Source organism: Gavia stellata, chromosome 5 (genome assembly GCF_030936135.1).
Source record: "Gavia stellata isolate bGavSte3 chromosome 5, bGavSte3.hap2, whole genome shotgun sequence".
Classification (NCBI taxonomy): domain Eukaryota; kingdom Metazoa; phylum Chordata; class Aves; order Gaviiformes; family Gaviidae; genus Gavia; species Gavia stellata.
Window position 1 is genome coordinate 49,270,908 of NC_082598.1, and position 13,452 is coordinate 49,284,359.

At 35.7% G+C, this 13,452-nt stretch overlaps 1 protein-coding gene across 1 annotated transcript in view; it reads right to left on the reverse strand.

The window, feature by feature from the left end:
• Positions 1 to 13,452, reverse strand: part of ARFIP1 (ADP ribosylation factor interacting protein 1) — a 39,098-nt gene that overhangs the window by 13,613 nt on the left and 12,033 nt on the right. Inside the window, exons 3-6 of the mRNA XM_009813489.2 lie at positions 11,153 to 11,267; positions 8,312 to 8,407; positions 6,757 to 6,866; positions 1,724 to 1,945 (exon numbers count right to left, since the gene is read on the reverse strand). Of these exons, the coding sequence (XP_009811791.2) occupies positions 1,724 to 1,945; positions 6,757 to 6,866; positions 8,312 to 8,407; positions 11,153 to 11,267 (543 nt within the window). The remainder of the gene's footprint in view (positions 1 to 1,723; positions 1,946 to 6,756; positions 6,867 to 8,311; positions 8,408 to 11,152; positions 11,268 to 13,452) is intronic.

Here is a 13,452-nt window from a genome sequence, read left to right on the forward strand (position 1 = left end):
GTACCTCTGCAGATACCACACTGAGATCTCATTTTTATATTATGTATAAAATAAGAAATATTACATTAAGAAGTGGTGTGGGTTTTGTGGTTTTTTTGTTGTTTTTTTTTTTTTTTAAAAAAAAACTTATACTGTTATCATGTTAAACACTGAAGACTACCTGTTCAGTCTTTCAGTCTTGCACAAGTTTTAGAGGCAACAATGCCACCCAAAACATCCAAGAAGAATAGGCCAGACTACAGATGGCAATACAGTATAGATTAAACGAAGGGGAAACACCAAAGAGGAAAGAGACAAACATCAGGCAAGTCTCCAAGAGGCAAAGGTTAGATAACTTTTATTACAGCAGCAGAAACCTTTATTTGATTTTCATCAAGAGCCCCATTCAATAATCTACACAAGACATGAATGACTGAAACAAATTCCAAGACCAGTACAAGATACTGAAAGAACCTGGAAGAACAGTATTCCCATTAGAAGTTACAAGCTATTCACGGAACAAGAAACATTCATTAAACAAGAGCATGATGCCAGATTTAATTCAAGGTTCAGAAGAAACATCCAGCTTCAGCACATACTTCATAACAATCACTAAGTTCTGCCACAAACCACATGCCCACAGTCATGTCAAGAGTAAACTGATTATTAAAAACTTCTTTTAACAGATTATTTACTTTCTTAGCTGCTAGAAAGGCTCTACTTTCACAGATTTTCATCTGTCAGACTGTAATATTAAAAATTCCTGTACTCCAGTGCAGGAGTCTCAAATTTTTTCCGCTATCAGTTAAGTTTCCTCTGTGCAAGCATGAACTCCACATCCTCCCTTAAAACTCAACGGGAATAGACAATCATGAAAAGGGAAAAACAAACAGACAGAGGTTTTAAGTTTAATAATCACAAAGATAATTGGGGCTGTTTCAGCAGCTATGTTTTAGGGAATCATTAAGCCCCTTAATACTGGTTTTCCAAAGGATCAGTAGCAGTATCAAACTGCTTTAACTTTGGAAGTACAGAACAATCAATGTAGAAGCAAGCCAGCTACTATGTTTTGTATGCAACATCTACCTTCTCTCTCTTTACAGCAGACAGTTTTATTATCAGCAACAAAAAGTGCCAGTGTTACAGAAACTTCTAAACCAAGGAATCATAACAACCCAAATGCAGGTATCTAAAGACTGCCTCTCTTGCTCAGAAACTCCAAACAACGTAAGAATACAGATTAATCCTATTAGTAGCAAAATTCTGATTAAAAAAGTTCTTTGAGATGAAATCTCAATGCTTAAATATGCTACAGAAAAATAATTTACTCACATTCAATGTGCACAAGTGAAGGAATGTGCCCTATTCTACTTACTCCCAGGCATATTCCCCAAAGACATCCTGTAATTGAAATGACGTAACACTCTGGAACACTTTGATGACATTTCATTAGAAGCAAAATTAATAGCAAAATGCATTTTCTATGCAAAGCAAAGTTGTCAGTTCTTGAGTCCAACCATCAACTAAAGGCAAGCATTTAAGAAATAATAAAGAACTACAGTAATTTCAATAATTTCCTGTAGTTTTAAGTGAATTACATAAGCTTTTAACACAAAGAGCATGTAGTATGTTGTTAACTACAATGTTTAGAAAAGTAGCTGCTAACGACTATATACCCTGCACAAGTCAATTAGGCTTATCTTCATCTCTGCCACTTTATTTTTTAACACTATAAAAGCCTTACATGAAGTTCCAATGATTTCAAACTCAGGTCAGCAAATGCATCTCCAAGTTGCCTTTGGGTATGTACCATCTGGAAGAGTTGTGTGGACAGCGTCTGTGCCAGTCTCAGGATATTTTCGTATTTTTTTTTGTTATCTCTCAATACATCTATTTGAGCTTCTAGTTCCAGATCTACTGTTCTTGAGCCACGACCCAATTTTTCAGAGATGATCTGACGTGTACACTGGGGAAAAAAATTTAAATTATAAAGAATCAAGTATATTCAAGACAACACAGCATACACCCATTTTCAGCTTCAAGGGACATATAATTACACACAATTCTTTCACAATCACCCCTCCCAATATAAGTTTGCACAACAAACTGAAAAAACAACACACTCTTTAGAAGTTTATCAGGACTCAGCAAGAACAGCTGGACAAGTCTCAACTCCTACTAAGATGAATATTCAAGTTAGCAAATCAAGAGCATAACTAATTGTTTCTCAAGTAAAAGAACACTTATCTCTTTTTAGGTTTGGTGAATCTCATTAAGTTAAAAGAAGCAATTTAGCCCACTGCATTAAAGTCAGTTAATGGGAATATTACTAGTTCTGCATAAAAATATCTAGTTAGTGATCTTTTGGGCTTTGTCTATCAGCCATCCAATTCCAGATCATCCATGTTATGTTTTCCAAAAATGTTATTTTTGGGGTTTTTTTGGGGAAGAGGTAAGGAGGTGGTGGTTTTCAGCATGTTTTTTAAAGCTGACTGGGAAACTGGGAACTCCTACTGAGAAATATGTAAAACTATTAAAACACATTTCTCATTATTTATACATCTATAAAATGGAGCTGATTGTCTCAGAAATACTTACTATTTCTTTTCTGTCACAAGTCAAATTCTTAAGAGATTTGCAGTTCATTAACACAGTGAGCAGAAAATGTGCTATTACAAGGCTGTAGACACTTTCACCCAGCCAATGGCTGTGACAGCTCAGGCTGCTACCACATTCCACTTATCTGTGACACCTTCTCTGCCAGAGATTTGAGCCCAACTTGGCAGTGAGCCTCCCAAGATGCACATTGGGATTTCCCTTAACCAAGACATAGGAGAAACCATTTGCAAAGCAGATGTGTAGCAAAGCCATACAATTTCTCTATGGAAAGCAGGAATTATTTACTGTTATAGTAAGTTCCTTGAAGTTAATCTGTGGTCCCAAGAGGTGAAGAGATAACCAAGTTACACATTTGAAGAATTACTGCTAGAAACAGAATTACAAAGAAACAAAGTTAGTAGTCAAGGCCACAACTACTCTGAAGGGACTTAACCTAAGCGCAAAGCTGCTATCTTTTTAGGTGAAATAATGCCCAAGCCTATCTTATACCATGTTCCCTAAATACATTACAGCACTGGATTTCCCAGGGTTTCCAGATTCAAGGACTTTAGTTTAATCCAGTCTTCACTTACATCCAAAGGAGATACACATTTAACCTGCTAGAAATTTTATGTCCTTTCTAAATTTAGTAGACAAACACAGGAAATACAGGAATGATCATGCAGAACAAATTGGTCTTAACTCATAAGCTTTAGATTGGAAGGTACAGACTATATCGGCTACTTCATTAGATTCAACCAATTAACAAGAAAGAGCACAGCTAATCGAGGAGACATTTGTCTGTCAAGAATCAGAAATTTGGGAGAGCATAACAAATCGTATCAACACAGAATACAACTTTACTACCAAAGTCTGCAAGAGAAATTGCAAAATACAGCTTAGCAATCAGTGTGGTCAGAGCATAAATAAGCATTTTACTAGTAACTCTGGAACTGATGGACAAATTTTGGCTATTTTCAAAAAAAGCTGAGACACACATACACCCCTATGGAGATGCAAGAGAAAAATCTGAATCATGGAAGGCAAAATTTTTGGAAGCAAGAATAAATTACAAAGGAAAGAATTATTTTCAGCCAAGGAGTATTTGCTTCAGAAGTTACAGCAAAACACCTAAAAAAATCCCCAGCAGTGACAAGTGAGGAAAATCTAGTAATTGGAAAGACTTACACTGCATACTTCGTTAAACTGAGACGTAGCTAAAGTTGAACACTGAGACTGAACAAGAATACTTGAGAAAGACGATGCATCTATCTATTTTGATTTAATCTGGTTCTAAGCAGACTAGTACAGACAGACACACAAGTTGCTGTATATTCTCACTAGCAAAAGGAGAAAATGCCACACATTAATTCCATTTTGCTTTGTTCTAAAAGATATCTATAAAGAACACTGTCCTGAATAAGACCATGCTCCTCAAAAAGAAGTCACACAAGGCAAAGTTCAAGAAAAACAACTCTCTCAAAGAAAAAAATTCAGCAAAATACATTTAAGAGAAATATATTTTGAATTGCATATGTTAAAAGATGAACAGAGACATTACTGGACATGTCTCAGAAATAAATGATCCACTAGTAGCCAGTATTAAAGAGAGGCTTGTAAAACAGTTACACTGTTTTTTTTTCTCAAAGTTTAAGAAGTTGTATGAAAACCAAAGATAAGCTTTTTATTAAAATTGCTGAAAATCAAGAAGAGTCACAACTTTTTTGTGCCTATGTTGTTCTGCTAAACTGAAAACACCGTTCTCACCCAAAGGGGGAGGCAGGGGAAGGGGGCAAAGAACAGAAAAAGCTCTTGTCACTAGATTATGGAAAGAAGGGCCACTTCTTTTGAGACTAATTCATGATTAATAGGCACCATAAGACTGGAGAGAGTGAAGAGGGACAGTAGTTGCAAAGGCAACAGAATAATCTTATCAAGTTATAAATTACAGGAAAATACAGTCTTTCAAAACTCATGGTTAGGCTAGACAGAAGAGCAGCTTTAACCTCCTGTGATTTTTGGTTGGAAACAGTTTCTTAGAACAGAAATAAAAGTGGGAGATAACAAAAGCAATTGTCTCTCATTCACAGAAATGCATATGGGACAAAAAGCAAGGTACTCAAAATATATGAAGGCATACTTAATCTCTTCACAGATGGGCATGACTTCTGAACATATCCCATAATTTAGATTTCACAACTCCTGATACAGACACCATGACAGAGGAACTACTCCTGTCAGATTCCTAAAGAACTTCCTAACAGCAAGTTTCACCACTAACTCCACTTGCAGATTAATGTCTGGTACATTGAATACCATGGCTTTCAGCTCAGAGGGGTTCAACTGCTGACTTCCCTCCACCAACCATTTACCCCTGCCCTTTATTTCTGCATCTTCTAACCTATGATCAGTTAGCTATTATGAGATAAGGAGGAGACTTCTTCCCACGACCTTCCTAATGGGATCCAAAGCAAGCCAGTATGTACACACACTGAAATACTGTCCTTAACCAAATTAAATATGCTTTTTGTTTATAAAGTGTTTTCAAATGTATAGCATCTCCAGTGGCATTAGCATAATGCTCCCTAAACTCAAAATTAGCTCTCTTTGAACAATCCTATTCCTCCAAAAAAGCTGTACAAGAAGTCAGTATGGGACTCTAGAAAGATCATAACTGACATATCTCCTTAGGCATATTTGGGAAACAACTTCAAGCTTTCAAAAAACCAGATTCATTTAGTATCCTGAAAGTGCTAGTCTTTGTTTGCTATGGCATAACTGGTGGGATTCTGAATTTCAGGGAGGGAGCGGTTTAAGCCAAGAAAGAAACCTAAAAATCCAGACTTTGCAAAGACTACTGCCAAAGAAATAATGTTCTAAACAAGGAACTGAGACCACTTTTCCCAGCATTTTTCACTAGTCCTCTGGCTATTGCTTCATGTAAGTGGGTTTGTAATCATTCTGCGATTGAGACATGGGGATTCTTTTGGTTTTGTTTTCTAAATCAAGGCACCAAAAAGACAGAATAAGGTCAAGTCCTCTCCTATTTAGTTGTGGTATAGCAGATTCAATCTCAAGAGTCAATGTTTCTTAAACAGACAGAGAATTTTAAAGAATGGCTTCAGCTGAATAACACACATTCTGATTGGACCACAGCATGCTCCAGGAGTAGCTGACAGACTTCTGCAGTTCTACAAAATTTAGGTTACAAGAAAAGTAGAAATTCTGAAAGCCATTTAATTAGACATAAAAAAAAATGCAAACTTCGGATTCTAACACAAAGAACAGAATAAGCATTTACTGGTCAGTAGGAACGTCTCCATCCCTGCTTCCCATCCTCACTGGGGAGGAAGTCCTTATCTGGACTTAAGAACACTGAAGGGATTCAGAGCTGTGTTTTACAGGGGAAGTTTTTTCCCACAGATTCTTCATTTCTTCATGGTTTGATGTAGACCCCACTGATGTACAAGCCATCTGCCCACACCTCTGTCATTTAAGTTTCAGGCATAACAAAAAGCTATTTTTCAAAACAGGTCTTTGTTTAAAACTCCTGTTAGTAATGTATTCCTTGACATTTGTTCCTTACCTTTTTAATGAGAGTCACTTCTGGCAAATTGGTGTGCTTTAAGCACCTTTTCTTTATTCTTTTGTTATTATTTTAATTTTACCAAATCCCAACCATACAAGACTAAAACACACACGAATTGACACAACAATTCCAACACTAAGAAAAAACAATCAGTGAAGACAAAACAAAAACATCAGAATGGTGATTAACAAGTATGGAACTTGTAGATGGGCCTGACTTTTTCCCTTCAGCTAAAATGTTATTGTATCAGCAATCAACTCAAAGATAGCAAAAAGATTTAATTATAATCATTGGTGCTGTACACTCTGTATATTCTGTATGTTGAAGTGGACATTAGAAATGGAACATTCTTTAACTTGTTAAATCAATAATACCTATGAAAGATTTTCCACTTAAAATCAGGGACTTAAAGAGGCTTACAAAGAATGCAACACTTGGAAAAAAACTAAGCCTTCCTTACGCATGCTTGCTTATGCTCGCTGCAACAACAGATTACTTTCATACAGTAGTACAATACTTCAAAAGCTTTATTCCGATCTAGTAGCAAACTCATCTACAATACACACACACACAAATATACGTCTGCATACCTTGTAAGTGTTTAGGCTCCACTTTCTCACCAATTCCAATTTCTCCATTGCTGGATTCTTTACTTCATCTGCTAACACAACAGGTCCACTACTCTGCTGAGCTCTGCCCCCTATGTCAGACACAAAGCAAATCTTCAAGGCCTTGGGTTTTTTTGTTTTAAGGGATTAATAGCAGATATGGAAGATTTGTGCAATTGCACATGCAAAAGCAGAGCAAGGTGACAGTAAGAACTTAAGATGACTATGCAGATTTTCAAAATCAATTCCAGAAAGAAATAATTATTTTAAAACTCAAAGCATATATATATATATATCTCAGTATTTCATGTAGTAATAGGCTGAATAAAGCTTACCTGAATACATGGAGTTTTACTAGCCAACCTTAAAAGAGCTTTTGAGACATGTTTATTACTTAATCTGTGTTTTAAAATTCCAACAGTTGAACACCCTCTTGGATTTAGCCAATCTAAAAGTCTGTTTACAACCTGCAGACCATTAAAGGAAAATTATCGGCATATAAAAACTGTTGTCAGAGTACAACTAATTAATTTCAAAACAGGTTTTTTTTATCTTTTCCAATGAACATCATCCTTTCCAGAAGATGTGTTCAGCCAATATTTATTTCAACTTTATTAGCTCATTGTATCAGGAATAATTAATTCTACAAACCACCAGTATAAAGAAAAAATTTAAAGCAACAAATTAAATTATCTAGGGCCAATCACCACACATAAATTGCCAATACTTAGCATTTTCAAGCTAGTATGGGATGTCACGTGGATTTTAAGTTTTAATTTTGAAAAAAATATTTCCTAATATCCTAAATAGTAAGAACTGCAAAGCACTACCACTTTTTAAGCAACATTTTTATTTATTCATGTACAATTTTGACTACTCCTGCCTCTAATCCCTACTGCCACCTACAGTCACCGTAGCCTTGATAGGTCATTTATGTAAATAAGAGTTTGGAAAAAAGTCTATACAGATGCCTCAAGATACTCCTTTAGCATCAAGCTCTACTAGGTTCTTTATGTCTTCAAAATGCTGTGCAAACATTAAGTAATTAATCCTCTCAACACCCTTATGAGGTAACTGAATAGGTCGTCTCCTTTTATATAGGAGGAAACAGACAAAGATGTTAAGTAATTTGCCCATAGGCACAAAATGAGTCAAATGGCAAAGCCTAGTTTGGGTGTTGTGAATTCCTAATGGCCACCTCATACTCTATTCTACTGGAATGTGTGATCATTGTGGCAAAAAGCACCAAAAGTTTCAGCTTTAACCTAAATAAAAGATTTTGGTTACTCCCATTTTAGCTACTGTTTGTTATTATTAATATTTGGTAATTATTTTTTAAATTTTATAGAGCAAAAAGCAGCATACAGAAAGGAAAGCAGAGGTTACTTTGTGAACTGTTAAAAGCCAGAAATGAGAGCCACCAAAAAACCCCAGAATTTATATTTCCAACTAACAGTAAATCGAATTATTATAGATATGGAGGAGTTAGTACCGTGTCAGCAGAAACAAGGGCGTTACCCATTCAGAGCTATGATACCTGTGGGAATAATTAAATCACAACCTTGTCCAGCCAGTCTGCTAGCTGCTGCACTGCTAGGAGATATAACAGATGATTTGGGTGATGCTGAGGAACCTGAAAAGGGCATATATTTAACCATGAAAATCCATCATCTTCCCTTAGAAGGCAATGTGCACTTTTACACAGATAGGGGTTTTTTTTCAAAACAAAAACATTTGCTTCAGCAACCCACTAAATAAAAGCATTCACGGAAAAGTTGCTGGAACTTCTGATGGAAATGCTTTAAGAGGTGCAGCTGTTCATGTGAACTACTCCAAGTTTTCATGATTTAATTGTTTTCTCTAGGTCATGTTGCCAAACTTTTTTGGTTTTTTTTGTAAGAGTAATCAAAATACAACTGTCAGCTTCATCAATAAAGTATATACTATCAACAGAAAATGCCATGAAAGATTGTTATATACAGCTTCCACAGCTGAAATCTCCTTTTTCAGGTCTAGGTAGATTTCACTCTGCACCGTCACTGAATGGTACTCACAGTATTAAGGGGTGAAGTAAGTTCTGATATGTGTGCCAATTTCAGATATACTTGATTAACATCTGCACCTAAGTCTGTGTAAACACACAGCAATAAGCTACCCTGAAAATCATACCAGCCATTAGCTGTTAAGGTGTGTAATCTCCTTTCCACAAGAAAGATTTTATAGCACTTGCTTGTTCTCTTTAAAAAAAACAAACCCAACTTTAAATGACCTGCACCACATGTGTTCTCTAAACTGTTTTAGGATTATGCTTTTCAGAGCTTTGCAACTCTTTCATATCACATAAATGTGAAGTGGCATTCTTATGAAGTTTTCAGGATTTAAAAAACAAACAAGCACATTAGCTTTTTCTGTGTAGTAATGAGTAATCATCATATTGGGGGGAAGCTTTTATTGCTTTTGCTGAGAAATTCTGAGATACTCCAGGGCTGACAGTGTGCTGGAGGAAAAGGAAATCAAACCTAAACTTCAGCAGTTTCAATAAAATTTAGTTATCAGTAACACCAAAAATATCACTCTAAGTAACAGAATCAACAATCAGCTTTTGCCTTTTAAATGTACTATAGAATGCTACTAACATGGGGTACAACTAATCCAATGATTTGGATCCAATTCCATAGAAAAGACGAGATTGAAAGATAGCTCACTTGCTGTGTCCCTCTGTAGCGATACATCGCATAAGAGCTGCAACTGGATTCATCCAGGCATAAAAGTTTGACTGCAAGATCCTGCTAAAGGCCTAAAGACTGAATCACTTCAGTAAGCAAGCTAAGACAAGCAATTTAAAAAATCCTTATCATTTGACAGAGTATTGATGCAGCCTTATGCATGCTTCATCATTCAACATCCCCCAAATCCTAAAAGCCCTTCCCCTCCATATTGTCCACTTTGAGTGTCCTTATTTGGGCTTCATTTCTGAATGCAAACAGAAAATAGAATTTTTAGAAATAGGGCAATCATTCTACTTTTGTCCATAGTTTCATAAGAAGGCTTAGTTTCTACCACTTCTCTCCCTCTCTCTCCGATTTGGTTAGAACATTAGGAAAAATGTGAAGAAAATATCCTTGGAGGAAAACTGTGATAACTAAAGCGTTAAAAATTACATGTCCAAAGCTCATCAGTTGTGTACATAACTTACTACAGAACATTTTGATTTCAAACATATTAGTGTAGCTTGAAACACATCTTAAGACACTTTTTCCCTTACAGGCTAATGCACTTAACAGCTGCAACAGTTACCCTGCTAATAGAATACAAAAAGGCAAAAATGGTGAGCAGTTTGCCATCTGCCCAGTTTTTAGCTAGATATTTTGCTAATTTCAAAGACTTAAAGAAACCACAGCATTCACTTTGTAATATACATGAAGTACAGCATGTAAATCACTGTTTTCATAAGCACAACATTCTACCAAACAGGAAATGAAGCAAAAAGTAAATTAAATATATGACTACAAAGAGGCTTATTTTCACAGCTGCTCATTTGAGATCATTTCAAACCTTTCAAATTCAGAAACTGTCGAAGTGACATAATTCATTAAAATATCACTTTCACATACTATATCATGGCACTGTATTGTTTTTAGACAGATGGGAAACACTGACATTACTGGCTTGTTTATCACTTTGTATTTCTCATTGTTTAATACTAGCTTAGATTCTCTAAAACATACATTAATACTTGCATAGTGAATTAAATATTAATTAACTAAAATCCTTCTGCTACAAACAACCACAACTCTGTGCTGAGAAAATATGAGAACAGACACTTTTTCATTAGGTAGTACCTAAAAAAGAGACCCAAAGCATTATCGCTCCTAACTAACAACAGTACATTAAAGTAATATATGCACTATAACAAAAAAAAAGGAGAAACAAGTCTCAGGGGCAACAAAGAATTCCACTCATTAACCTGATCCAGTTAAGTGAATTGTGTATCAAGAAATAAGTAATTCTCCAGTTATGTTTCAAATCAGAACAATACCTACAACATTTAAAGAAAACTTCAATGCAATGTAATAGTAAAATTCTTCATTCTGACACCATTTCAAGGTGCTGAAAGACTTCTCTTCCTGTAAATGCAGACCAATTTAACACTAAGTAGTTTCCACTAGTCCCTTGACAGATACTACAAGTGTAGCATATATTCTGTATTTTAACAACCCAGCTACCAGAGAAGATAAACAGGTTGTCACTAATGCACATCTCAGTGTGTACATTTGTACCAAAATGCTCAAAGCGGCTACAGAACGTTGTATTCCTGACCATATGAAAATATGCCTAAAGATTTTACATTGAAAAATAAAGACAAAAAAGCAGTTACCTTTACCTGGAAATGGTCCTGCCTCAACGACTCCCTCTTTGGTGCTGTCAAAGCCGTGAGATGTTATTTTGGTTTCAGAAAGTCCAAGTCCAGCTGGTAATGAACGTTTCAAGTCCTTGGAAATATTTGAATAAAAATTGAAAATTAATGTTTTAAAAAAGATAAAATTGACTCAAAAGTATTATAATGCAATTTCAGCAGCTCTCAGACAGGCAGTTCTGCCTTTAGCCTGGCACGTCTTCGCTGGTGTCACAGCATTCTAGTGTGATGCACAAATAAACCACAAATAAATGAGAAACACTAAGTATAGCCTGTGTATGTATTCTAGAATTTTTTTTTATATTGATGAACAACTAGAATGCCATCTCTTAGAGCAGCAGTACCAAAAACATGGCCCACAACATCATGTTATGTGGTCTGAAGCTGGTCCAAACAACCATATCAGTTTAATAATGTTTCCAATTAAAAACTGCCAGGGCTATAGAATGATCTAAGACTAAGAACAGACAACATTTTACAAACCAAAAATGTGGAAGCAACTATCATAATGTTAAAGATTAAAAAAAATTATTTCACTGTAAACAAAAAATAGCTTTAGAATTCACAGCATCCTTAATTTCTACAAATAGCACATGAAATCTCTAATATTCAACATGGGAGAAACATCCAGAAAGGCAACACTTCAACAGCTTCCTTCTGAGCACCTGCTCTACATCACAAGTGCTCAGAGCACGAAGTTGCCATTTACCTGTTTGCTTTTGAAACTCATTGACTTAAAATTGCCCGAGATCACCTTGTTTAACTTTTCAGAGCTAGATTAACTACTACAACCAACTTTCAGGCAACTGAAGTCTTCACAGAAACCCAGTGCAGACCTATTACTGAACTATGAATTCATATACCATAATTCACATACCATCCTACTGCCCATTTTTGCTATCTTACCCACCTCTACAAATAGCTCCCAAAGGTTTCCTGGACTATGTTTCCAGCCATCTGACTGAAGTTTAAGCTTAAGCTTCTGGTGTTATGGAATATACTTAATGCTTTAAAAAAAGTTCAGGTATTCAAAGCAATCTGAAACTACTAATTCATAAAAGTAAAAAGTGAGTAAAAAGCTACTCCGGGAGCGAAAGCAAAAAGGTAAAATACACTTAAAAAAAAATTAAGCATCAAGAAATTGGAAAACTGGCAGTTTCTGGAGTCAGGTACTCTTTTGCATCCCCTCTGCTTCCATGGAGAGGCAAAAAAGATGAAAAAGTATAGAGGAGCAATAGTGAAATTTGCAGAGAAAACCTATACGTAGCTTTAAAATGTCAGTGCCTGGACATGTGCAGTAACTATTTATGATATATGCAATGCTTCTAATTACAAAGAAAACACAACCTTTAAAATCCAATCCATGTTTGACACATTACTGTACTCGCTCGATCCACAAACCAGAAGCAAGCTAGCGGGTAAGAATGATATTGCCTAGAGGCTCAGACTGTCAAGAAGTGGCTTTGGATCACATCCTCAGAGATTTGGTTAGTTGTCTTTAGTTTAAGACAAACTCCTGGGAGGAGGAAAAAAGGAAGAGCTACAAACATATGAATTCCAGCAGAACAGAGATCTTGTTGACATCGAAAACCCAGGACATTATTGCAATCAGAGTAACCAAATCCTATAGCCATATTTTCACTCATATGAACTGGCTATTTAATAATAGGTTGTGCTATATTTGTGTATCTGAAGCATTATAAAAGAAAAATAAACAGCATGAACAACAAATAGTAGTCACATGCAGAACCTGATCTCACAAATTAAGCATATCACAACACTGGATACATACTGTTTTCAGTCTTCACAACTGACTTGACACTGATGCTTCCATTTAAGTACTTGCAGTTGGTGGTATGCTGGAAAGCCTTTGCTTCAACTTCGTTTAGCTAATAAAGTCCATTTAACTCAAAATATAGCAAGTCACTAGGAGCCAAAAAAGCAGAGACTTGAAAAAGGATAACCAGATTGCAGAAGAGAAGATGCATTGATTTAACAAAAAGGACATGGCATCAATTTTTTTTTCCTGAAGGCACCTTGGCACGTTGTATAGTTTTCAGAAATATCTAAATCTGTAGCCAAAGAAATGTAGACAGCTAACCTGCTTAAGCATGTTCGCAATAGGAATCTAAGCAATCATCTGTATTTAAGGTTAAAATGCAGAACATCTGCTTTGTAAAGACAAAAGTTTAGATACAAACTTGAGCAACTGTACTACTTCTGTACATTCAACTTAATTCAAATTTGAAGCCAAACAAACT